Below are 22989 nucleotides of genomic sequence, written 5' to 3'. Positions count from 1 at the left end.
AAGAATAAAGCATTTGCTACCAAAAACTCTAAAATATGAAATGTTGGGCTTTTTACCGGTTAGGAGTTCATATGATGTCTTCTTGAGGATTCGGTGAAGATATAACCGGTTGATGGCGTAGCAGGCGGTGTTGACCGCTTCGGCCCAAAACCGGTCCGGTGTCTTGTATTCATCAAGCATGGTTCTTGCCATGTCCAATAGAGTTCGATTCTTCCTCTCCACTACACCATTTTGTTGTGGCGTGTAGGGAGAGGAGAACTCATGCTTGATGCCCTCCTCCTCAAGGAAGCCTTCAATTTGAGAGTTCTTGAACTCCGTCCCGTTGTCGCTTCTTATTTTCTTGATCCTTAAGCCGAACTCATTTTGAGCTCGTCTCAAGAATCCCTTTAAGGTCTCTTGGGTTTGAGATTTTTCCTGTAAAAAGAATACCCAAGTGAAGCGAGAATAATCATCCACTATTACAAGACAATACTTACTCCCGCCGATGCTTATGTAAGCAATCGGGCCGAATAGATCCATGTGGAGTAGCTCAAGCGGCCTGTCGGTAGTCATGATGTTCTTGTGTGGATGATGAACTCCAACTTGCTTCCCCGCCTGGCATGCGCTACAAATTCTGTCTTTCTCAAAATGAACATTTGTTAATCCTAAAATGTGCTCTTCCTTTAGAAGCTTATGAAGATTCTTCATCCCAACATGGGCTAGTCGGCGATGCCAGAGCCAACCCATGTTAGTCTTAGCAATTAAGCAAGTGTCGAGTTCAGCTCTATCAAAATCTACCAAGTATAGCTGACCCTCTAACACTCCCTTAAATGCTATTGAATCATCACTTCTTCTAAAGACAGTGACACCTACATCAGTGAATAGACAGTTGTAGCCCATTTGACATAATTGGGAAACAGAAAGCAAGTTGTAATCTAAGGAATCAACAAGAAAAACGTTGGAAATAGAATGGTCAGGAGATATAGCAATTTTACCAAGTCCTTTGACCAAACCTTGATTTCCATCCCCGAATGTGATAGCTCGTTGGGGATCTTGGTTTTTCTCATATGAGGAGAACATCCTTTTCTCCCCTGTCATGTGGTTTGTGCACCCGCTGTCGAGTATCCAACTTGAGCCCCCGGATGCATAAACCTACAAAACAATTTTAGTTCTTGACTTTAGGTACCCAAACAGTTTTGGGTCCTTTGGCATTAGACACAAGAACTTTGGGTACCCAAACACAAGTCTTGGAACCCTTGTGTTTGCCCCCAACAAATTTGGCAACTACCTTGCCGGATTTGCTAGTAAGCACATAAGATGCATCAAAAGTTTTAAATGAAATGACATGATTATTTGATGCATTAGGAGTTTTCTTCTTAGGCAACTTAGCATGGGTTGGTTGCCTAGAACTAGATGTCTCACCCTTATACATATAAGCATGATTAGGGCCAGAGTGAGACTTCCTAGAATGAATCTTTCTAATTTTGCTCTCAGGATAGCCGGCAGGGTACAAAATGTAACCCTCGTTATCCTGAGGCATGGGAGCCTTGCCCTTAACAAAGTTAGATAAGTTCTTTGGAGGGGCATTAAGTTTGACATTGTCTCCCCTTTGGAAGCCAATGCCATCCTTGATGCCAGGGCGTCTCCCATTATAGAGCATACTTCTAGCAAATTTAAATTTATCATTTTCTAAGTTATGCTCGGCAATTTTAGCATCTAGTTTTGCTATATGATCATTTTGTTGTTTAATTAAAGCCATATGATCATGAATAGCATCAATATCAATATTTCTACATCTAGTACAAATAGTGACATGCTCAATGGTAGATGTAGATGGTTTGCAAGAATTAAGTTCAACAATCTTAGCACGAAGTATATCATTCTTATCTCTAAGATCGGCAATTGTAATTTTGCAAACATCAAAATCTTTAGCCTTAGCAATCAAATTTTCATTTTCTAATCTAAGGCTAGCAAGAGAAATGTTTAATTCTTCAATCCTAGCAAGCAAATCATCATTATTATCTCTAGGGTTGGGAATTGAAACATTACAAACATGAGAATCAACCTTAGCACTTAAACTAGCATTTTCATTTCTAAGGTTGTCAATCATCTCACGACAAGTGCTTAGCTCACTAGATAATTTTTCACATTTCTCAATTTCAAGAGCATAAGCCTTCTTAACCTTAACATGTTTTTTGTTTTCTTTAATTAGACAATCCTCTTGGGAATCCAAAAGGTCATCTTTTTCATGAATAGCACTAATCAATTCATTCAATTTTTCCTTTTGAGCTACGTTAAGGTTGGCAAAAAGGGAACGCAAATTATCTTCCTCATCACTAGCATTGTCATCACTAGAGGATTCATATTTAGTGGAGGATTTAGATTTAACCTTCTTTTTGCCGTCCTTTGCCATGAGGCACTTGTGGCCGACGTTGGGGAAGAGGAGTCCCTTGGTGACGGCGATGTTGGCGGCGTCCTCGTCGTCGGAGGAGTCGCTTGAGCTTTCGTCGGAATCCCATTCCCGACAAACATGGGCATCGCCGCCCTTCTTCTTGTAGTACCTTTTCTTCTCCTTTCTTCTCCCCTTCTTGTCGTCGCCTCGGTCACTGTCACTAGATATAGGACATTTAGCAATAAAATGACCGGGCTTACCACACTTGTAGCAAACCTTCTTGGAGCGGGACTTGTAATCCTTCCCCCTCCTTTGCTTGAGGATTTGGCGGAAGCTCTTGATGACGAGCGCCATTTCCTCATTGTCGAGTTTGGAGGCGTCTATTGGTTGTCGACTTGGTGTAGACTCCTCCTTTTTCTCCTCCGTTGCCTTGAATGCAACGGGTTGAGCTTCGGATGGGTCGCCAAGCTCGTTGATTTTCCTCGAGCCTTCTATCATGCACTCAAAACTTACAAAATGCCCGATAACTTCCTCGGGGGTCATTTTAGTATATCTAGGATTGCCACGAATCAATTGAACTTGAGTGGGATTAAGAAAAATGAGAGATCTTAAAATAACATTTACCACTTCGTGGTCGTCCCACTTCTTGCTCCCGAGGTTGCGCACTTGGTTCACCAAAGTCTTGAGCCGGTTGTACATGTGTTGTGGCTCCTCCCCTTTGTGAAGTCGGAACCGACCGAGCTCCCCCTCGATCGTTTCCCGCTTGGTGATCTTGGTGAGCTCATCTCCCTCGTGCGCAGTTTTGAGCACATCCCAAATCTCCTTGGCGCTCTTCAACCCTTGCACTTTGTTATACTCTTCTCTACTTAAAGAGGCGAGGAGTATCGTTGTCGCTTGAGAGTTGAAGTGCTCGATTTGGGCCACCTCATCCTCATCATAGTTCTCATCCCCTATAGATGGTACCTGCGCACCAAACTCAACAACATCCCATATGCTTTTGTGGAGCGAGGTTAGATGAAATCGCATTAAATCGCTCCACCTAGCGTAATCTTCACCATCAAAAGTTGGTGGTTTGCCTAATGGGACGGAAAGTAAAGGTGTATGTTTGGAAATGCGAGGGTAGCGTAGGAGGATCTTACTATACTTCTTGCGCTCTTGGCGCTTAGAAGTGACGGAGGGCGCATCGGAGTCGGAGGTCGATGTTGATGAAGTGTCGGTCTCGTAGTAGACCACCTTCCTCATCCTCTTGTGCTTGTCGCCTTTCCGATGCGGCTTGTGGGAAGAAGATTTTTCCTTCTTCTCTTTGTGATGAGAAGAAGATTTCTTCTCCTTCCCTTTGTTGGAGGAGCTCTTCTTCTTCTCCCTCCTTTTGGTGCGGGACTCTTCCGATGAAGTGCTCCCGTGGCTTGTAGTGGGCTTTTCGCCGGTCTCCATCTCCTTCTTGGCGTGATCTCCCGACATCACTTCGAGCGGTTAGGCTCTAATGAAGCACCGGGCTTTGATACCAATTGATAGTCGCCTAGAGGGGGGGTGAATAGGGCAAAACTGAAATTTACAAATATAAACACAACTACAAGCCGGGTTAGCGTTAGAAATATAAACGAGTCCGCGAGAGAGGGCGCAAAACAAATCCCAAGCGAATAAGCAAGTGAGACACGGAGATTTGTTTTACCGAGGTTCGGTTCTTGCAAACCTACTCCCCGTTGAGGAGGCCACAAAGGCCGGGTCTCTTTCAACCCTTCCCTCTCTCAAACGGTCCCTCGGACCGAGTGAGCTTCTCTTCTCAAATCAAAGCCGGGAACAAAACTTCCCCGCAAGGGCCACCACACAATTGGTGCCTCTTGCCTTGATTACAATGGAGTTGTGATCTCAAGAACAAGTGAGAAAGAAAAGAAGCAATCCAAGCGCAAGAGCTCAAATGAACACGGCAAATCACTCTCACTAGTCACTAGGGCTTTGTGTGGAATTGGAGAGGATTTGATCTCTTTAGTGTGTCTAGAATTGAATGCTAGAGCTCTTGTAGTAGTTGAGAAGTGGAAAACTTGGATGCAATGAATGGTGGGGTGGTTGGGGTATTTATAGCCCCAACCACCAAACATGACCGTTGGCTGGAGGCGTCTGCTCGATGGCGCACCGGACAGTCCGGTGCACATCGGACAGTCCGGTGCCCCTGCCACGTCATCACTGCCGTTGGATTCTGACCGTTGGAGCTTCTGACTTGTGGGCCCTCCTGGGTGTCCGGTGCACACCGGACATGTACTGTTTGATGTCCGGTGCACCGGCATGGGCAAGTCTGACGTCTGCGCGCGCTGCGCGCGCATTAAATGCACCGCAGGGAGCCGTTGGCGCCGAAGAGAGTCGTTGCTCCGCTGGTACACCGGACAGTTCGGTGCACACCGGACAGTCCGGTGAATTTTAGCGGAGCGGCTGCCACGCGAACCCGAGGCTGGCGAGTTCCGGAGACCGCGCTTCCTTGGAGCACCGGACATGTCCGGTGCACACCGGACAGTCCGGTGAATTATAGCGTGCCGGCTTCCGAGAAATCCCGAGAGTGAAGAGTTTGAGTCTGAGTCCCCTGGTGCACCGGACAGGTACTGTTCACTGTCCGGTGGCACACCGGACAGTCCGGTGCGCCAGACCAGGGGTGCCCTCGGTTGCCCCTTTGCTCCTTTATTGAATCCAAAACTTGGTCTTTTTATTGGCTGAGTGTGAACCTTTTACACCTGTATAATCTATACACTTGGGCAAACTAGTTAGTCCAAAGATTTGTGTTGGGCAATTCAATCACCAAAATTATTTAGGAACTAGGTGTAAGCCTAATTCCCTTTCAGGTTCTCTCGCTGCCCCCGGATGGGACGTGAGCTTGGCTGACGACGTGACCGCTGCTCCTGCCTGCCTGCCACCGTCATTACTGCTGGCCCATTTTTGGCCGCACTGACCGCCGCGCCAGGCTGGCGCTGCTGGGTCGCCTCGAGTCGCGGTATTGGTTCCGCAATCGAGGAGGCGCGGTGGTGGCGCAAGTGGCGGTGCAGTTGCATGCACGAAGCATTCGACGCGCTGGTTGCATGACACGCGGGCCTGGGCCTCCATGCTGGGCGTGTTGGGAGTCGGAGAAGTGCGCCCACTTGGCGTGGTTGCACGCCGCCTGCATGGCCGCCCGCCCCTTTCGCCCGTTGGTCTGGGTAAAAGTGGAGGGTCACTTGTAACCGCTGGGCGGTTGTGCGCACCGCGCACGGCGGTTTGGCTTCTTCTGCTCTGAGCCGGCTTGCATGACATGTGGGACCCAGCCCCCGCGCCGCAGGGGAGGGCCTTGGAGCGTGTTGGAGAAGACTCAGCCCGTGACGGCTGGGGACGCAAGTAGGGATAGTCGCCTTTAAAAGGAGGGTGACCCCCTTGGAAGTAGACCATGTCTTCTCGCTCCCTCATGCATCGTGTCTTTCCACCTTCCAAGCCCCCGGATGGGGGATGCCCGCCGTCTTTCTGCCTCATCGTTGGAGGAACGCAACTCCACGGGAGTTGGTACCTTTCAGCCATCGTTCGGCTTCAAGGATTTTCATCATACAGCCCGGTTGCACCCCTCCGCTGGTGGTCACCCAAGACGGTGACCTCCAGCTCCTGGATGGGGAGAGGCAAGCCGGGCTGCGATCTCGATCCCGCCCTCGGTGTCGAGGGTGTTCGTCATCCTCGCTGGGGCGGGGAGCGAGGCGAGCCGGGGCTCTACCTCCTGCGCGGGTCGGCGGGCCACCTCTTCTTCCAGCTTCTGGTGGTGGCAATCGCCCTCCAGCTCTGCGGCGGAGACGTCCTCCAGCCATGCCGGGGAAGGCGAACTGTTGCTACCCAGCTAGGATGCAACATTCTGCCCTCTTCCTCGCATTCGCGGCGAGGACGACAGCGAGGATCTGCCGGTGCGCTTGGGAGCGGCCCGCTCTTTGGCTTTAATAGCTGGTTCGCGTCCCTTGAGCGGGAACGCAAACGAGAGCCCTCCGGCGGCGCCGCCCACCTGGGACCATGGCTGCTGCTGCAGAGGTCGCTGACGGGTCTCCCGGTGTTCGTCGCCCCGCAGGCTCGAGGTTGCTCATACCTGCGGGGATGGAACCAGAGTTCCGTTTGTAATGGCACTTTGAATGCCAGTGTTTTTGTTCATTGTGGTTGTCGAGGCCTGAACATGTATGTAATCCTGGCACGGAGCCGTGTTTTTTCCTCATTTTCGAGCACTAAGACTCGCCTGTTGGTTGTCTGAACCGCTTCACCAAGCATGAGTCGCCCCGTGTCAAGGTGACGAGTGAGGTATCCGTATCCCAGAGGCGTAGGAGTCCCTCGGCTCGGTCGGCCTTGTTGTCTGAGGCTTCTCTAGCTTAGTTAAAGGGACCCCTTGGCCGCTCTTCGATGAGCCGAGGCCAGGGGTAGCGATATCAGCATGAACAGGGGCAGAGTTGGTTCAAAAATGAAACCTGGTTGGCCGGAGCCTAGCCGGGTCGTCCGCTGGCGGGACCGATGCTGGAGTTGACCAGCCGAAGCCTCGGGTCGGGCTGGCGCCCTCTGAGGACGGCTGGCCGAGGCCCTGGGGCGACCGGCCGAGCCGCCTGCTCGGGCCGGATTCCCGGAGAAGTCCCTGGCAGCGATTGCCCGGGCGTGGCGATGACGTCGTCCTTCAGAGTGGAAATCCTCGGACCGCGTCGCCGTCCGAGGCTAGGTCGGACCTCGTTGAAGGTGTCGTCGATGCCGAGGGTGCTGCTGCCCCCTTCCAGCGTCAAGACCCGAGCCTGCAGGATCAGATTGTCTCGTAGCGTGTGCCTTCTGCGGCCGCTGAGGCCAGAACACACACCCTCGCTGCGTTGTAAAGCTGCGTCTCTTTTCCTCTTGTTTCGAGTATCTAGACTTTTTTGTCGGTAACAGGGATGTTTGTGTGAGCGAGAGTTGCTTCTTGCGGAAGGTGATGAGTGAGTTATCCGTATCCCGGAGGCGTGGGAGTCCCTCGGCTCGGTCGGCCTTGCCGCTTACGTGCACTTTCACCTGTCCATGAGGCTCTGTCACCGACTCCGTCGAGAAGGCTCGAAGGATCGCTTCGGCAGAAGAGCTTCCGAACGTGAAGACTTGTTCGGTCCGTGGAATCACTTATCCGAACGCGAGTTACTTATCGCAGAAGGTGATGAGTGAGGTATCCGTATCCCGGAGGCGTAGGAGTCCCTCGGCTCGGTCAGCCTTGGCTGCTTACGTGTACTCCGTCGTTTTCAGGATCCACTTTTCGAAGTAGTCAAAAAGCACGAAAGACATTCTGGCAGAAGAGATCTTTTTTCGAGGAAAATTTCGACGCAGAGGGGGTTGCCCCCCTTTTAGCCCCCGAGGGAGGGTCGGGCTTTGCCGAGGCGAGGCCGACCCTTCCTTGATGACTAAACTTTGCGTGGGTGCGAGGTATATGAACAACTTGAAAACATCTTAAGGGTAGAAGCGACGTAGCTGTTGGATGTTCCAAGCGTTGTCGTAGACCTCGCCTTGACTGTTGGCCAGCTTGTACGTTCCGGGCTTCAGAACCTTGGCGATGACGAACGGTCCCTCCCAGGGGGGCGTGAGCTTGTGCCTCCCTCGGGCGTCTTGTCGCAGCTGAAGCACCTGGTCGCCCACCTGGAAGTCTCGGGGCCGGACCCCTCGGGCGTGGTAGCGTCGCAGGGACTGCTGGTACCGCGCCGAGTGTAGTAAGGCCTTGTCCCGAGCCTCTTCCAGCTGGTCCAGCGAGTCTTCTCGGCTAGCTTGGTTGCTTTGATCGCTATAGGCCCTCGTCCTCGGGGAGCCGTATTCTAAGTCTGTGGGCAAGATGGCTTCGGCCCCATAGACTAGAAAGAACGGCGTGAAGCCCGTGGCTCGGCTCGGCGTTGTCCTCAGACTCCAGACCACCGAGGGGAGTTCCTTCATCCATCGCTTGCCGAACTTGTTGAGGTTGTTGTAAATCCGAGGCTTGAGCCCTTGTAGAATCATGCCGTTGGCACGCTCTACTTGCCCATTTGACATGGGATGAGCCACGGCCCAGTCCACCCGGATGTGGTGATCCTCGCAGAAGTCCAAGAACTTTCTGCCGGTGAACTGGGTGCCGTTGTCGGTGATGATGGAGTTTGGGACCCCGAAGCGATGGATGATGTTGGTGAAGAACGCCACCGCCTGCTCGGACCTGATGCTGTTCAGAGGTCGGACCTCGATCCACTTGGAGAATTTGTCGATGGCGACCAGCAGGTGCGTGTAGCCCTCGGGCGCCTTCTGCAAGGGGCCGACGAGGTTCAGACCTCACACAGCAAAGGGCCAGGTGACGGGTATCGTCTGCAGAGCCTGAGCGGGCAGGTGGGTCTGCTTCGCATAGAATTGACACCCTTCGCAGGTGCGGACAATTCTAGCGGCGTCAGCCACCGCCGTTGGCCAGTAGAAGCCTTGTCGGAAGGCATTCCCGACAAGGGCTCGAGGCGCTGCGTGATGGCCACAAGCCCCCGAGTGTATCTCTCGCAGGAGTTCCTGACCTTCGGTGACGGAGATGCATCGCTGGAGGATGCCCGAGGGGCTGCGGTGGTAGAGCTCCTTCTCATCGCCCAGCAAGACGAACGACTTGGCGCGCCGCGCCACCCGCCGAGCCTCGGCTCGGTCGAGGGGTAGCTCTCCTTGTTGGAGATATTGCAGGTACGGGGTCTGCCAGTTTCGATCAGGCGTGGCCCCGCTTCGCTCCTCCTCTATGCGCAGTGCCTCACCCTCGGAGGCCGTGGGTACCTCGGGCTGAACCGAGGGCGCCTCGGGCCGAGCTGAGGGTGCCTCGGGCTGTGCCGAGGGTACCTCGGGCTGGACCGAGGGTACCTCGGACTGGGCCGAGGGCGCCTCAGGCTCGGGCGTGTCGTCGATCTTGACGGAGGGTTGATGCAGATCCCGGGAGAAGACGTCCGGGGGAACCGTTGTTCGCCCCGAGGCTATTTTAGCCAGCTCGTCCGCAGTCTCGTTGTAGCGCCGAGCGATATGGTTCAGCTCGAGCCCGTAGAACTTGTCTTCCAAGCGCCGAACCTCATCGCAGTAGGCCTCCATCTTCGGGTCGCGGCAGTAGGAGTTCTTCATGACTTGGTCGATGACGAGCTGCGAGTCACCGCGGGCGTCGAGGCGCCGGACCCCTAGCTCGATGGCGATCCGCAACCCGTTGACCAGAGCCTCATACTCAGCCACATTGTTGGACGCCGGGAAATGGAGGCGTAGCACATAGCGTAGGTGTTTCCCGAGGGGCGAGATGAAGAGTAGGCCCGCGCCGGCTCCCGTCTTCATCAGCGACCCGTCGAAAAACATGGTCCAGAGCTCCGGTTGGATCGGAGCCGTCGGTAATTGGGTGTCGACCCATTCGGCCACGAAGTCCGCCAAAACCTGGGACTTGATGGCCTTCCGAGGGGCAAACGAGATTGTCTCGCCCATGATTTCCACCGCCCACTTTGCAATCCTACCCGAGGCCTCTCGGCACTGGATGATCTCCCCCAGGGGGAAGGATGACACCACAGTTACCGGATGAGACTCGAAGTAGTGTCGCAACTTCCGCCGCGTCAGGATCACTGCATACAGCAGCTTCTGAACTTATGGGTAGCGGATCTTGGTTTCGGACAGTACCTCGCTGACGAAGTAAACTGGCCTCTGAACGGGCAATGCATGCCCCTCTTCTTGCCTCTCGACCACAATCGCGGTGCTAACCACCTGAGTGGTCGCGGCGACGTAGACCAAGAGGGCTTCTCCGTCAGCTGGAGGCACCAAGATAGGCGCCTTTGTGAGGAGCGCCTTCAAGTTCCCGAGAGCTTCCTCGGCCTCAGGGGTCCAAGTGAAGCACTCGGCCTTCCTTAAGAGGCGGTACAGAGGCAGACCTCTTTCGCCGAGGCGTGAGATGAAGCGGCTCAGAGTCGCGAGACATCCCATGACCCTTTGTACGCCTTTCAAGTCCTTGATGGGCCCCATGCTGGTGATGGCTGCGATCTTCTCCGGGTTGGCTTCGATGCCCCGCTCGGAGACGATGAACCCCAAGAGCATGCCTCGGGGCACCCCGAAGACACACTTCTCGGGATTGGGCTTGACGCCTTTCGCCTTGAGACATCGGAATGTCACTTCAAGGTCGGAAAGGAGGTCGGAAGCTTTCCTCGTCTTGACTACGATGTCATCGACGTAGGCCTCGACCGTGCGACCGATGTGTTCGCCGAACACATGGTTCATGCACCGCTGGTACGTCGCGCCCGCATTCCTCAAGCCGAACGACATGGTGACATAGCAGTACATGCCGAAGGGCGTGATGAAAGAAGTCGCGAGCTGGTCGGACTCTTTCATCCTGATTTGATGATACCCTGAGTAGGCATCGAGGAAGGACAGAGTTTCGCACCCAGCAGTGGAATCCACGATTTGATCGATGCGAGGCAGAGGATAGGGAACCTTCGGACATGCTTTGTTGAGACCAGTGTAGTCTACACACATCCGCCATTTCCCCCCTTTCTTTCTCACAAGCACAGGGTTGGCAAGCCATTCGGGATGGAATACCTCTTTGATGAACCATGCCGCCATTAGCTTGTGGATCTCCTCGCCTATCGCTCTGCGCTTCTCCTCGTCGAATCGGCGCAGAGGCTGCTTGACGGGTCGGGCTCCGGCCCGAATATCCAGCGAGTGCTCGGCGACATCCCTCGGTATGCCGGGCATGTCCGAGGGACTCCACGCGAAGACGTCGGCGTTTGCGCGGAGAAAGTCGACGAGCACTGCTTCCTATTTGGGATCGAGCCCGGAGCCGATCCGGACCTGCTTGGAGGCGTCGCCGCTGGGGTCGAGGGGGACGGCCTTAACCGTCTCCACTGGCTCGAAGTTGCCGGCATGATGCTTCACGTCCGGCACCTCCTTAGAGAGGCTTTCCAAGTCGGCGATGAGGGCCTCGGACTCGGCGAGGGCCTCGACGTACTCCACGCACTCCACGTTGCATTCGAACGCGTGTTTGTACGTGGGGCCGACGGTGATGACCCTGTTGGGGCCCGGCATCTTGAGCTTCAGGTAGGTGTAGTTGGGGACATCCATGAACTTCGCGTAGCATGGCCTTCCCAGTACCACGTGGTAGGTTCCTCGGAACCCGACCACCTCGAACGTCAGGGTCTCCCTTCGGAAGTTGGAGGGCGTTCCGAAGCAGACGGGAAGGTCGAGTCGTCCGAGGGGCTGGACGCGCTTCCCGGGAATGATCCCGTGGAAGGGCGCAGCGCCTGCTCGGACGGAGGACAGATCGACGCGCAGGAGCCTGAGGGTCTCGGCGTAGATGATGTTGAGGCTGTTGCCTCCATCCATAAGGACCTTGGTGAGCCTGACATCGCCGATGACGGGGTCGACGACGAGCGGGTATTTCCCCGGGCTCGGCACGTGGTCGGGGTGGTCAGCTTGGTCGAAGGTGATGGGCTTATCGGACCAGTCTAGGTAGACTGGTGCCGCCACCTTCACCGAGCAGACCTCCCGGCGCTCTTTCTTGCGGTGTCGAGCCGAGGCATTCGCCGCTTGTCCACCGTAGATCATGAAGCAATCGCGGACCTCGGGGAACTCTCCTGCTTGGTGATCTTCCTTCTTGTCATCGTCGCGGGCCCTGCCACCCTCCGCGGGTGGCCCGGCCCTGTGGAAGTGGCGCCGAAGCATGACGCACTCCTCAAGGGTGTGCTTGACGGGCCCCTGGTGATAGGGGCACGACTCCTTGAGCATCTTGTCGAAGAGGTTGGCACCTCCGGGGGGTTTCCGAGGGTTCTTGTACTCGGCGGCGGCGACAAGGTCCGCGTCGGCGGCGTCGCGTTTCGCTTGCGACTTCTTCTTGCCTTTCTTCTTGGCGCCGCGCTGAGTAGACGCCTCAGGAGCGTCTTCCGATGGGCGGCCCTGGGGCTGCTTGTCCTTTCGGAAGATAGCCTCGACCGCCTCCTGGCCGGAGGCGAACTTGGTGGCGATGTCCATCAGCTCGCTCGCCCTGGTGGGGGTCTTGCGACCCAACTTGCTCACCAGGTCGCGGCAGGTGGTGCCGGCGAGGAACGCGCCGATGACATCCGAGTCGGTGATGTTGGGCAGCTCGGTGCGCTGCTTCGAAAATCGCCGGATGTAGTCCCGGAGAGACTCTCCCGGCTGCTGCCGGCAGCTTCGGAGGTCCCAGGAATTCCCGGGGCGCACGTACGTGCCCTGGAAATTGCCGGCGAAAGCTTGGACTAGGTCGTCCCAGTTGGAGATCTGCCCCGGAGGCAGGTGCTCCAACCAGGCGCGAGCGGTGTCGGAGAGGAACAGGGGGAGGTTGCGGATGATGAGGTTGTCGTCGTCCGTTCCACCCAGTTGGCAGGCCAGACGGTAGTCCGCGAGCCACAGTTCCGGTCTCGTCTCCCCCGAGTACTTTGTGATAGTGGTCGGGGGTCTGAACCGGGTCGGGAACGGTGCCCGTCGGATGGCCCGGCTGAAGGCCTGCGGACCGGGTGGCTCGGGCGAGGGACTCCGATCCTCCCCGCTGTCGTAGCGTCCCCCACGCCTGGGGTGGTAGCCTCGGCGCACCCTCTCGTCGAGGTGGGCCCGACGGTCGCGATGATGGTGCTCGTTGCCGACGCGGCCCGGGGCCGCAGGCGCGGTGTTGCGCGTGCGCCCGGTGTAGACCGAGGCTTCCCGCATGAATCGGGAAGTCGCGGCATGAGGTTCCGAGGGGTATCCCTGCCTTCGGGAGGCAGAGCTCTCGGCCCGTCGGACCGCGGCGCCTTCCAGGAGATTCTTGAGCTCCCCCTGGATTCGCCGGCCCTCGGTGGTGGATGGCTCCGGCATTGCGCGGAGAAGCATCGCTGCCGCAGCCAGGTTCTGGCCGACGCCACTAGATGCGGGTGGCGGCCTGACCCTGGCGTCGTCGGCGACGCGGTGCTGGAAACCCTGGGGCAGATGACGTATTTCTCCGGCCGGGGGTTGGCCCGCCTATGCCTGCCCGACGTCCCGGCGGATCGGCTCAAGCGCTCCTGTTCCCTCATCGAGCCTGGCCTGCACCCCGTGGATTTGCTCGAGCTGTGGGTCATGGCCCCCCGCCTGAACGGGGACCACAGCTAGCTCCTGTGGGATGTCAACGCGGGGCACCGGCCTAGGGAGATCACCGTCCTCCGGCATGCCGAGATGATTGCCTTCGGAGGGACCCCCTAGATCGACGTGGAAACATTCGCGGCTTGGGCCGTAGTCCTCGTCGTCGAGGCTGCGGCTACCGTCGGAACAGTCGGAGAGGCAGTAGTCACATGCGGTCATGAAGTCCCGCATGGCACTGGGGTTGCCAAGTCCAGAGAAATCCCAACAGATGCTGGGGTTGTCGTCTTCCTCGGACCCAGAGGGCCCGTAGGTCGAGACGTCCGTCAGCCGGTCCCAAGGCGACCGCATGCGAAACCCCAGAGGGTTCGGATTCGCCTCTACGAGAGCGCCAGCCAAAGCAAGGTCGCTAGGCAGGTTGAGGCTGAATCCGAATGACGTGGGATGGGAATCGGTCGGTACCTCTGGGTCGACGAGCGGCGACAAAGTCACGTCGGGGACTGGCTGCACCGTCGTCTCAGGTACGAGGGTGACGTCTAGCAAGCTCTCCGCGAGCGCGCTGGCGTCGTCCGCTTGCTCAGGATCGGCGTGTCGCGGGGAGACGGCGCTCATCTTCGTCTTAGGCGCGAAGTCAATACCCGGTGCGCCCCTCGTTGGGGTGCCGGTGCCGTCGACTTGCTCGACGGCCGACGAGGCGCTGCCTCCTGCTTGGCCTTGGTCGCCCTGCCTTCCCCTCCGTCGGCGGGGGAAAGGGCAGGATGAGCTCGAAGGTTGTTCTTCCGCCACGCGGGGAAGACGTCGTCGATTCCGCCGCCGGCGGGCGGGCTGTCGGCCGCCATTGTCGTTGTCGCGCGGCGGTGGAAGGAGTATCATGTCGTAGCTGCCGTCGAAGGACATGAACTCAAGACTCCCGAAACGGAGCACCGTCCCGGGTTGGAAAGGTTGTTGGAGACTGCCCATCTGGAGCTTGACGGGAAGCTGTTCGTCAACACGCGGCAGGCCCCTACCTGGCGCGCCAACTGTCGGCGTTTCGAGACCGGGGGTCCCTTGGGCCGACGAGTGAGTGTCGCCGCGTGCCCCAGCCCAGATGGGTCGAGCGCGAGGGCGAGCGCGAAGGGGGGAGAGCGAGGCGGCCGGAGACCGGCGTGAGAGAGGTGGGAATCCCGCGGCCTTCGTGTTCGTCCCGCACCCAGGTCGGGTGCGCTTGCAGTAGGGGGTTACAAGCGTCCACGCGGGAGAGGGAAGCGAGCGGCTCCGAGCGAGCGCCTGTCTCGTCCTCGTCCCCGCGCGGCCAACTCTCTCTAAGAGGGCCCTGGTCCTTCCTTTTATAGGCGTAAGGAGAGGATCCAGATGTACAATGGGGGGTGCAGCAGAGTGCTACGTGTCTAGCGGAGGAGAGCTAGCGCCCTAAGTACATGCCGATGTGGCAGCTGGAGAGATTTTGGCACTCAGCTGGTGTGATGTCGTGGCCGTCAGAGGAGCGATGGAGCCTGGCGGAGGGACAGCTGTCGGAGCGGTTGAGTCCTTGCTGACGTCCTCTTGCTTCCGTAAGGGGGCTGAGAGCCGCCGTCGTCATAGAGCATGCGGGGCGCCATCATTGCCTATCTGGCGGAGCTAGCTAGATGGGACACCGGTCTTGTTCCCTGCGGCCCGAGTCAGCTTGGGGTAGGGTGATGATGGCGCCTCCTGTTGACGTGGCTGGCCTGCGCCCTAGGTTGGGCGATGTCGAGGCTCCTCCGAAGCCGAGGTCGAGTCTGTCTTCCATGGCCGAGGCCGAGTCCGAGCCCCTGGGTCGGACGAGGCGGAGGTCATCGGCAGAGGCCGGGGCGGAGTCCGAGCCCTGTGGTCGGGCGAAGCGGAGTTCGTCGTCTTCTGGGGCTGAGCCCGAGTCCGAGCCCTGGGTCGGGCGGAGCGGAGTTCACCGTCTTCTGGGGCTGAGCCCGAGTCCGAGCCCTGGGTCGGGCGGAGCGGAGTTCGTCGTCTTCCGGGACTTAGCCCGAGTCCGAGCCCTGGGTCAGGCGGAGCGGAGTTCGCCGTCTTCCGGGACTTAGCCCGAGTCCGAGCCCTGGGTCGGGCGAAGCGGAGCTTCCTATGGTGCCTTTGGCAGGGCCTGACTGCCTGTCAGTCTCACTCTGTCAAGTGGCACTGCAATCGGAGTGACGCAGGCGGCGCTGTCCTTCTGTCAGGCCGGTCAGTGGAGCGGCGAAGTGACGGCGGTCACTTCGGCTCTGCCGGGGGGCGCGCGTCAGGATAAAGGTGTCAGGCCACCTTTGCGTTAAATGCTCCTGCGATTTGGTCGGTCGGTGCGGCGATTTAGTCAGGGTTGCTTCTTAGCGAAGGCAGGGCCTCGGGCGAGCCAGAAATATGTTCGCCGTCGGAGGGGGGCCTCGGGCGAGACGGAAATCCTCCGGGGGTCGGCTGCCCTTGTCCGAGGCTAGGCTCGGGCGAGGCGTGATCGAGTCACTCGAATGGACTGATCCCTGACTTAATCGCACCCATCAGGCCTTAGCAGCTTCATGCTGATGGGGGTTACCAACTGAGAATTAGGAGTCTTGAGGGTACCCCTAATTATGGTCCCCGACACTATTAATCATAATTTAAGCACAGATCAATTAAATAAATATGGTTTTATGTGTAATATATTTGCTATATGTGAGAAATATTTATGTGCTACGTTTCTACTATAGGGGAGTGAGTCGAAGAGCGTTATAAACAGCAGAGTAGAAACATGGCCTAAAGATACATAAAATCAATTTTTGTCCCTCTACTCTATGAATTTAAGATTATACTTATATTTGAACTATGGAAAGTGGTGAAATGTCAAATTCCAAACTAGACAACTTACTTTATTAAGTAAAGTTCAATTTCTTAGAAATGAAAGGATCCAAAAGGTGTCTTATATTCTATTCTATTCTAACACTATCTCTTATTAAGTTGCATGTATCAACAAAATCAACCCAAAAACATAGGTGATAGAAAGATATGTACAATTCACTTATATTATGTAACCTTAAGATGATAGAAAGAAATAGACAATTCACTTATATTATATAACATTAAGATGATAGAAAGATGTGGACAATTCATTTATACTATAACGCCCCCATTGCGCTCTTTTAGCTCTTAGGCATGGAATAAGCGAACAACAACTATTTTATTTAATTGCGCGGACCAATATTCAAACTTGACACCTCTAGTCCCGAGCCCATATTAAGTTGCATGCACCATTAATTCAACTCATAACTTAAGTTGATATGAAGAGGTGGACAATTCAGTTATATTATATTTTAACATGGCTCCGACCACCTCTCAGTGCTAGAGGCAGTCAATTTTAGTATATATCTTAACTATTTTCACCCCTAGTCAATACATAATAGATTGTGTGATCAGATTTAGGATAGATAGTCGTTACATTAAGAGGAGAGTATAATTGGATAATTTAGTCATCTAGTACCACTAGATGTTGGTTCAGATGCATTACACATAGGCCTAAGTGATACACATGAGATCGAGCAAAAAGGTTTAAGAAAACTCTTTAAAATGCTAACTAGGCTCTAACATGTTTGCAAAACATCTGAGAATTAGCTCGGTTGAAAAGAGAGAGAAAAATGTCTTGGGTACAAATTTTTAAAGCTTTTTTAGATTGCACTGGACTTGTCCGGTGAAGCACAGATTATGACATTAAATATGGGAATAACTTGGGTTTTAGTACACTGTTTTCAGCCATGCATCATGGCATCCGATATGCATTGGATAAGGAACTTAGAGAGTATGTCAATTGTGTAGTTAGGTTCTATAGGACTGTCTCCAGCAGCACAAGCAGCACACTGTTGTGCATTTGTAAAAAGAGTAGCAATTAGTACTATGTTGCACATTTTTAGTAGGTGTTTCTAAGAGCTCGCCCATACGATTGCACACGACTAAGGCTGCATGTCTGCAATGATTCAACACCAATTACTTTTGATGAATGTCGTCACCTAATGGCCTGCGATTATTGGGATTGTTGAGCGACTATTCGAGATTGTCACATGCTTTGATCATTCTTATGAGGGGTTCTTGTGCTTATAAGGTTTGGAAATGAGTCAAGTCAAGCTCGACTCGGCTGGACCATTGTACGAGCTCAAAATAAGTCTCTACTCAGCTTGAAGTTGGCATGCGAAGGCTTGGCTCGATTCAACTTAAAGTTGGCATGCGAGCTGGCTTAGCTTGACTCAGCTCGGGAGCCACACATTGACAAATAATTTTATATTGTAAAGTAAAATTTAAATATATAAATGTAGAATATAAAATCATTATTCAATATTATAAGTAATTTAAATTATGGATTGTCATACATTCATCATAAAAAAATCTAATAAACAAGTCGATTGTCTATAGAATTATTTAATATCTATTGTTATTTTGTAGACTAATTAAAACTCGCTTTATACATAGGGGCTCGCTTTGCACATAGTCCCTTTGATTGAGAACTTCGACGGTTGATTGGCTAGTTTACGTGGAAACTAGACATTTTTTTGTCGCCTAAGCATAATTGGTTAGACTTTGAGGTTTGTTCATAAGTCTTTCCGTTCTTCACTACGTGTCTATGATATAATCGTCGCATTCTTGGATCCATCATGAACCACTGAACCAGATGATTTAACCCTAACTGGTGTATAACCTTCTTTGCGTCTAACACTCATCATTTCACATACATGACAGTTGGCAGGTGGTGTTTTGTACATATCAATGGCGCAAAATCAATCCAATTTATTCCTCATCGAGATACGTGGAAGACTGGGGATGTCTCGAGCTCCATCGGTACAGTATGTTCCCGAAAACGTCGTAAAAGATAAAGTGAGCCTGGTCTTGGTTCAGCTGGAGGGACATGAACCCTTGCCCGTCGTAGAAGAATCGGAGCTTGTCCTTGTTTGGATGGAAGACTCCTCTCCATGCCTTGGAACCGCCTCCGCTCGTGAAATACTGGAGTGGACTGAGACAGAAGAAGCAATTTCACAAGGTTCAGTATCTTGGAAACGGACTGAAAGTTACTTGAATTCATCTCTGTATCGTATGGTGCTTGTACCTGTCTCTGCTGCTAATGTGCTCCAGACAGTGATCGTGTCCATTGATGTAGAAGTCGACGCCATTGTCCTGAACGGTGTGAATTTTTTTCCCACAGAAACAGTGTTATTATTATGGACCTTTCTGAAAGTTGAAACCGATTGAGTTTGAGATAGCTTCTGAAATGTAACCTTGAGGACTGGAAGTAGTAATTCCAGAAGCTCCTCGGTGTCCCTGTGCTCACTCACACTCCTCATGGTGTGATGCCCAACCACAATCTTCCACCTTGCAGTTGATTTCTTCATAGCCACATCCAGATCCTGCATCGCAGAACAACAACAACAAAAAAAGGTTCTATAAAACGAGCTTCCTTTCACCCGCACTGACATGGCTGTGTTCGGAGTGCGCACCTTCAGCAAATTGGCTAAGTAATTGCCTCGAGGCGCCACCCCTCTCCAGTCATAACGATGCTTGCCAGGGTGAGTCCAATACTCCAGTTGGAACGGAGTGGTGTCGACAAAGAAGAAGTCCACAAGTTCTGGCAAAGATTAGGAACGAAAATGCCACACACATTTCAGCCTTGCTTGCCTTGTTGCAGTTTTAATTAGGAGATCAGTAATCCTCTCCAGGTTCAAATGAATTACGTTTTTCTGTTATATACCTGCGTTAACGATGAACGATCTCATGCAAATGAATCGGTCGTCGATCTTCCTCAAGACTGGGCTAAGCTGTGCGAGCGCATTGCCCCTGTAATCATGATTTCCTAGAACTGAAAAGGGATAGCTGCAGCCTTAGTTCGCACAGATTTCGTCACCGGCTGTTCACGCCAAATGGTAATAACCAAGGGCGAACGCGTGGTGGAAGAACGTGGGAGATTATACCTGAGTACCATGGCTTCTGTAAGCTTTGAGCTGTGTAGATATCCACGAACGATTCTTCAAATGCCTGGTCGCGCACGCCCTTGAGGCCGTTCTTGTAGAAGTTGTCCCCGGTGGATATAACAAAGTCGATATCGAGCTTCTCCCCGACCCTTCCCATCTACATAAGAATCGATTGCAAATTTCTCAGGCCAAACATATTAGTTAGATCCTAAGTCAAATATTCTGAACTTCAACATTGTTTTTTTTAAAAAAAATCTATATAATTTCCCAACATGTAAAATATATATTATGAAAGTATTTCTCACACTGTATCTAAAACCTTAAACCTCATGTTGTCAGCCCATATGATCTGTTTTTAAAGTGGTTGGTCAAAGATAGAAATATGAAGGTAAGATATGGCATGTGAAAAAAAATGAACGGAATATTTGACTGCTGATTAGTTTGGAGGCAGCATGTGTTTGTCAAGTGAGTGTCGAGCTGCCAATTTTTTTAACATGAATAGTCAAAATTGGTTTAATTATGTGCAAACTGACCGGACTCTGCATTGTCGCTAGAATACTAGCCTGATCCATCGTACATATCGACGCACGCAGAGATGACGGAGAACATCAGAACAATCTCGGCAGACGGGCGTTTCAGGTGCTAAACAAAGATGAATCGGCATATGCCGAAGCCGAACAGATGTTCTACTTCGATGAACAGTAACGGCGTTGAAGGCCAAGGTGTTTGAAGTACGCACTAACTTGCAGTAATCGGAAGTTCGGAACTAGGAATGTATAAGATGGCGCGGCCGTTACCTGGTCGGCGACCCGGGACTGGTTGTGAGTCCCCTTGCGTCCCCAGTCCCCGACGACGAGCAGCTTCAGCGATCCGTCGCTCCTGGCCGGGTGGTCCAGCCGGGGCAACTCCGCGGCGCCCGGCGCGCAACAGAGCGCGGTCATGGCCACGAACGCGAGGGCCAAGCCCATGGCAACACTGCGGTTCGCCATGCCCGGGGGCGCGTCGAAGAAAGAACAAGGGTCTGTGACTAGGGCCTAGGGGCCAGGCGCCGGCGGTTTTCGTATATAGTTGAGTGTGGGTGTGGCACACAACCTGGGGAGAGTATGGGTGTTGGACGCCGGGGACGGAGAGCCCGAAACAGAGAGGTTTGGAGGCTTTCTCATCCACGCCGTCACGGCGCGGCGCACTCTACATTATCTGCGATTCGGCGCCGTGGAGTGGGTGGCACTCGACCGGGGTGGCTGGATCAGTTACGTACATCACTCGTCGATTTCTGATGAAGAGGAGTAGACTACGGAGCCTGGCGGCGGGGGAACGAACAGGGATCGCCATGCGCGGAACCGTTCGAGGGCGACGGAGTACGGACCATGCATGATTGTAGTAGGTCGGGCCCATCTGTCGGGATGGAGCGGCGATGGCATATTCTCTGGCAGCAAGAATCAGTAAAAGGATGCGAACCTTGCTTTCATTTGGGATGGCACTGGATTGGTGTAGACTGGCACCAAGAATCAATAGTACAGTAGCCTCTCTTTGTCTACTTGCTCCCTGCTTTGGATACTGCCGTCCTTCTCATGTTTCTTTCTTTTTCTTTACCTGACTTTCGTCAGGTTACGTACTACTACCTGATTTTCGATCCGCAGCGACAGCGAATATTCCTGTTACATGTTCCGAGGGGTCGCTTGATGCGTTGGATATTCTTTTGGTGCCGTGCCGTGTGGGAGCGCGCGCCGACCACTGTGCTTGCGTTTTCCTTACTTTTTAATAATATTTCTGAATATAGCATCGCCGAAAATTACTTTTGGAACTAATTCGTTTGACTGCACCAATCTCTTTTGCCACCGCTAAACAATGCATTAAACGGTGACGTGACTTCACTTGTCGTGTCACCATGTCTGGTGCCACATCGGGATTAAATGTAAGCTCGAGGTCTCCTACCGCTCCCAATCTTATTGAGTCCCACTAAAACATCTCCAAAAAATTAAAATATAAATAATATAATATAGAAAAAGTTTTATATTGCAGCAATTTAGATTTCTCCTAAACTTTTTTCTGGCTTATTTTAGATAATACTCCCTCCGTTTCTTTTTATTTGTCGCTGGATAGTGTACCGTTTCTTTTTATTTGTCGCTGGATAGTGTAATTTTGCACTATCCAGCGACAAATAAAAAGAAACGGAGGGAGTACCGTAGTTTTGGCAGCTCCAGATACCGGAGATTAGCTTTAGACAAGTTATATAAGGTACGTAGAACCAAACATATGTAATCCTCTCCGGGAAAAAAAAGTTTACAGGGTCCAGTATTCGTCGCGTGTTGGTGGAGTTTTTAGGTAAGCGGGACCTCAAACGGCTTCTCAAGAAACACGCAAGAAGGCAGCACCGAAATACTAGCCCAACGTTCAAGCCGTCGTGAGCTGCCAAATCGACCGGAGAGCATGCTGGGCTGGGCTGGGCTTTGCCCTGTTTCTGGGCTTCCTCGTGGGCCCAAGCCCAAGCGCGCTCTCCGCAACTCCCCTCCGCTCCGCCGATCGACAGCAATTTCATTCTGCTCCTTCGGCTCCGTTCTCCCATACCGGCCGGAATCAAGGTCTGAAGCAGCAGCAGCACCAGCAGGTCTCGATGCAGTGGGACTACGGTCTCGCAATGTTTCTATCCTTGGCAACTTGCCCGCAATCTCATTGGCACCACGATCTCATTGGCTGACACGATCTGGAACTTGTGTTAGTCTATAACACATCGCAGCCAATCCGGACAAGACCATAACCAAAACGATTAATAAGAGAGATATATGTCGTTAGCATATCCACAAAACCGACAAAAGCGTTAGGCTTAAACTAACGCGCTGTTCCTCGTGTTACCAGCTACCCCACCAACTAAGGCCTTGTTCGGTTACATGGGATAAAATCCCACCATGGATTTAATCCGGGTATGGATTGGGTGAATCCATATCTCACACCCAATCCCATGGTGGGATTAAATCCATCAACTAATCCATTTGTCTTTCAAAGCTAGTTATTCTTTTGATCCATGGATTCTAATGTAAACTTGTGCAATATCTCATGGATTTGTTCCATACCTAATGAGCTATGGATAGAATCCATGTCTTCCATAGTTTAAAAAATTCCCAAACCCTTGGGTTATATTCCATGATGGGTTTAACCAAATAAAAAAATTTAAGTAGCCATGGATTATTTTGAGGCATGGATTGGGGCATGGATTTAATTCCAATCCATGTTAATCCAGAGCTGGATTGGTGTAAACGAACAAAGCCTAACAGGGACGGACCTACATTGGTTGGAGTGAGGCCACATGCCCCAGCACGTTTTTATCCCGTAAATAGTAGAGTATATTTTTTCACTGTTAGGTCCTCTGCTTAACTTAACTTAGATGCATCAGTTCTATTATTTTGGTATTCATCCTCACAAGTGTGCCTTCATTCTCATTTTGTCCTGAGTATGAGTATGCCACTGGCAACTAATGTTCACATCGACGCAAAACATATCTCTCAGGTGATGTTAACTTAATCACGGAAGATCTTCTTCGTTTATACCAATCTAGTTCTGGACTAGTATGGATTGGAATTAAATCTATATCACAATCTATGCCCCAAAATAATCTAAGCATACTTAAATTTTTTATTCGGTTAACCCCATTATGGATTGTAA

General features: G+C 52.7%; 1 protein-coding gene across 1 annotated transcript; it reads right to left on the bottom strand.

Moving 5' to 3' along the window:
* Positions 1 to 18047: 18047 nt before the first annotated feature.
* LOC100284727 (uncharacterized) lies at positions 18048 to 20528 on the bottom strand. The gene is given in 7 exon segments (NM_001157622.1): positions 18048 to 18377; positions 18471 to 18538; positions 18640 to 18768; positions 18859 to 18986; positions 19110 to 19217; positions 19330 to 19486; positions 20127 to 20528. Coding segments are annotated over 7 exon segments (1005 nt in total). The 5' UTR covers positions 20319 to 20528; the 3' UTR covers positions 18048 to 18154.
* Positions 20529 to 22989: the final 2461 nt, after the last annotated feature.

The sequence above is a fragment of the Zea mays genome, chromosome 1, assembly GCF_902167145.1.
Source record: "Zea mays cultivar B73 chromosome 1, Zm-B73-REFERENCE-NAM-5.0, whole genome shotgun sequence".
NCBI classification, from domain to species: Eukaryota; Viridiplantae; Streptophyta; class Magnoliopsida; order Poales; family Poaceae; genus Zea; species Zea mays.
The sequence above is the reverse complement of the archived record's forward strand: the minus strand, read 5'-3'. Positions and strand labels throughout refer to the sequence as shown.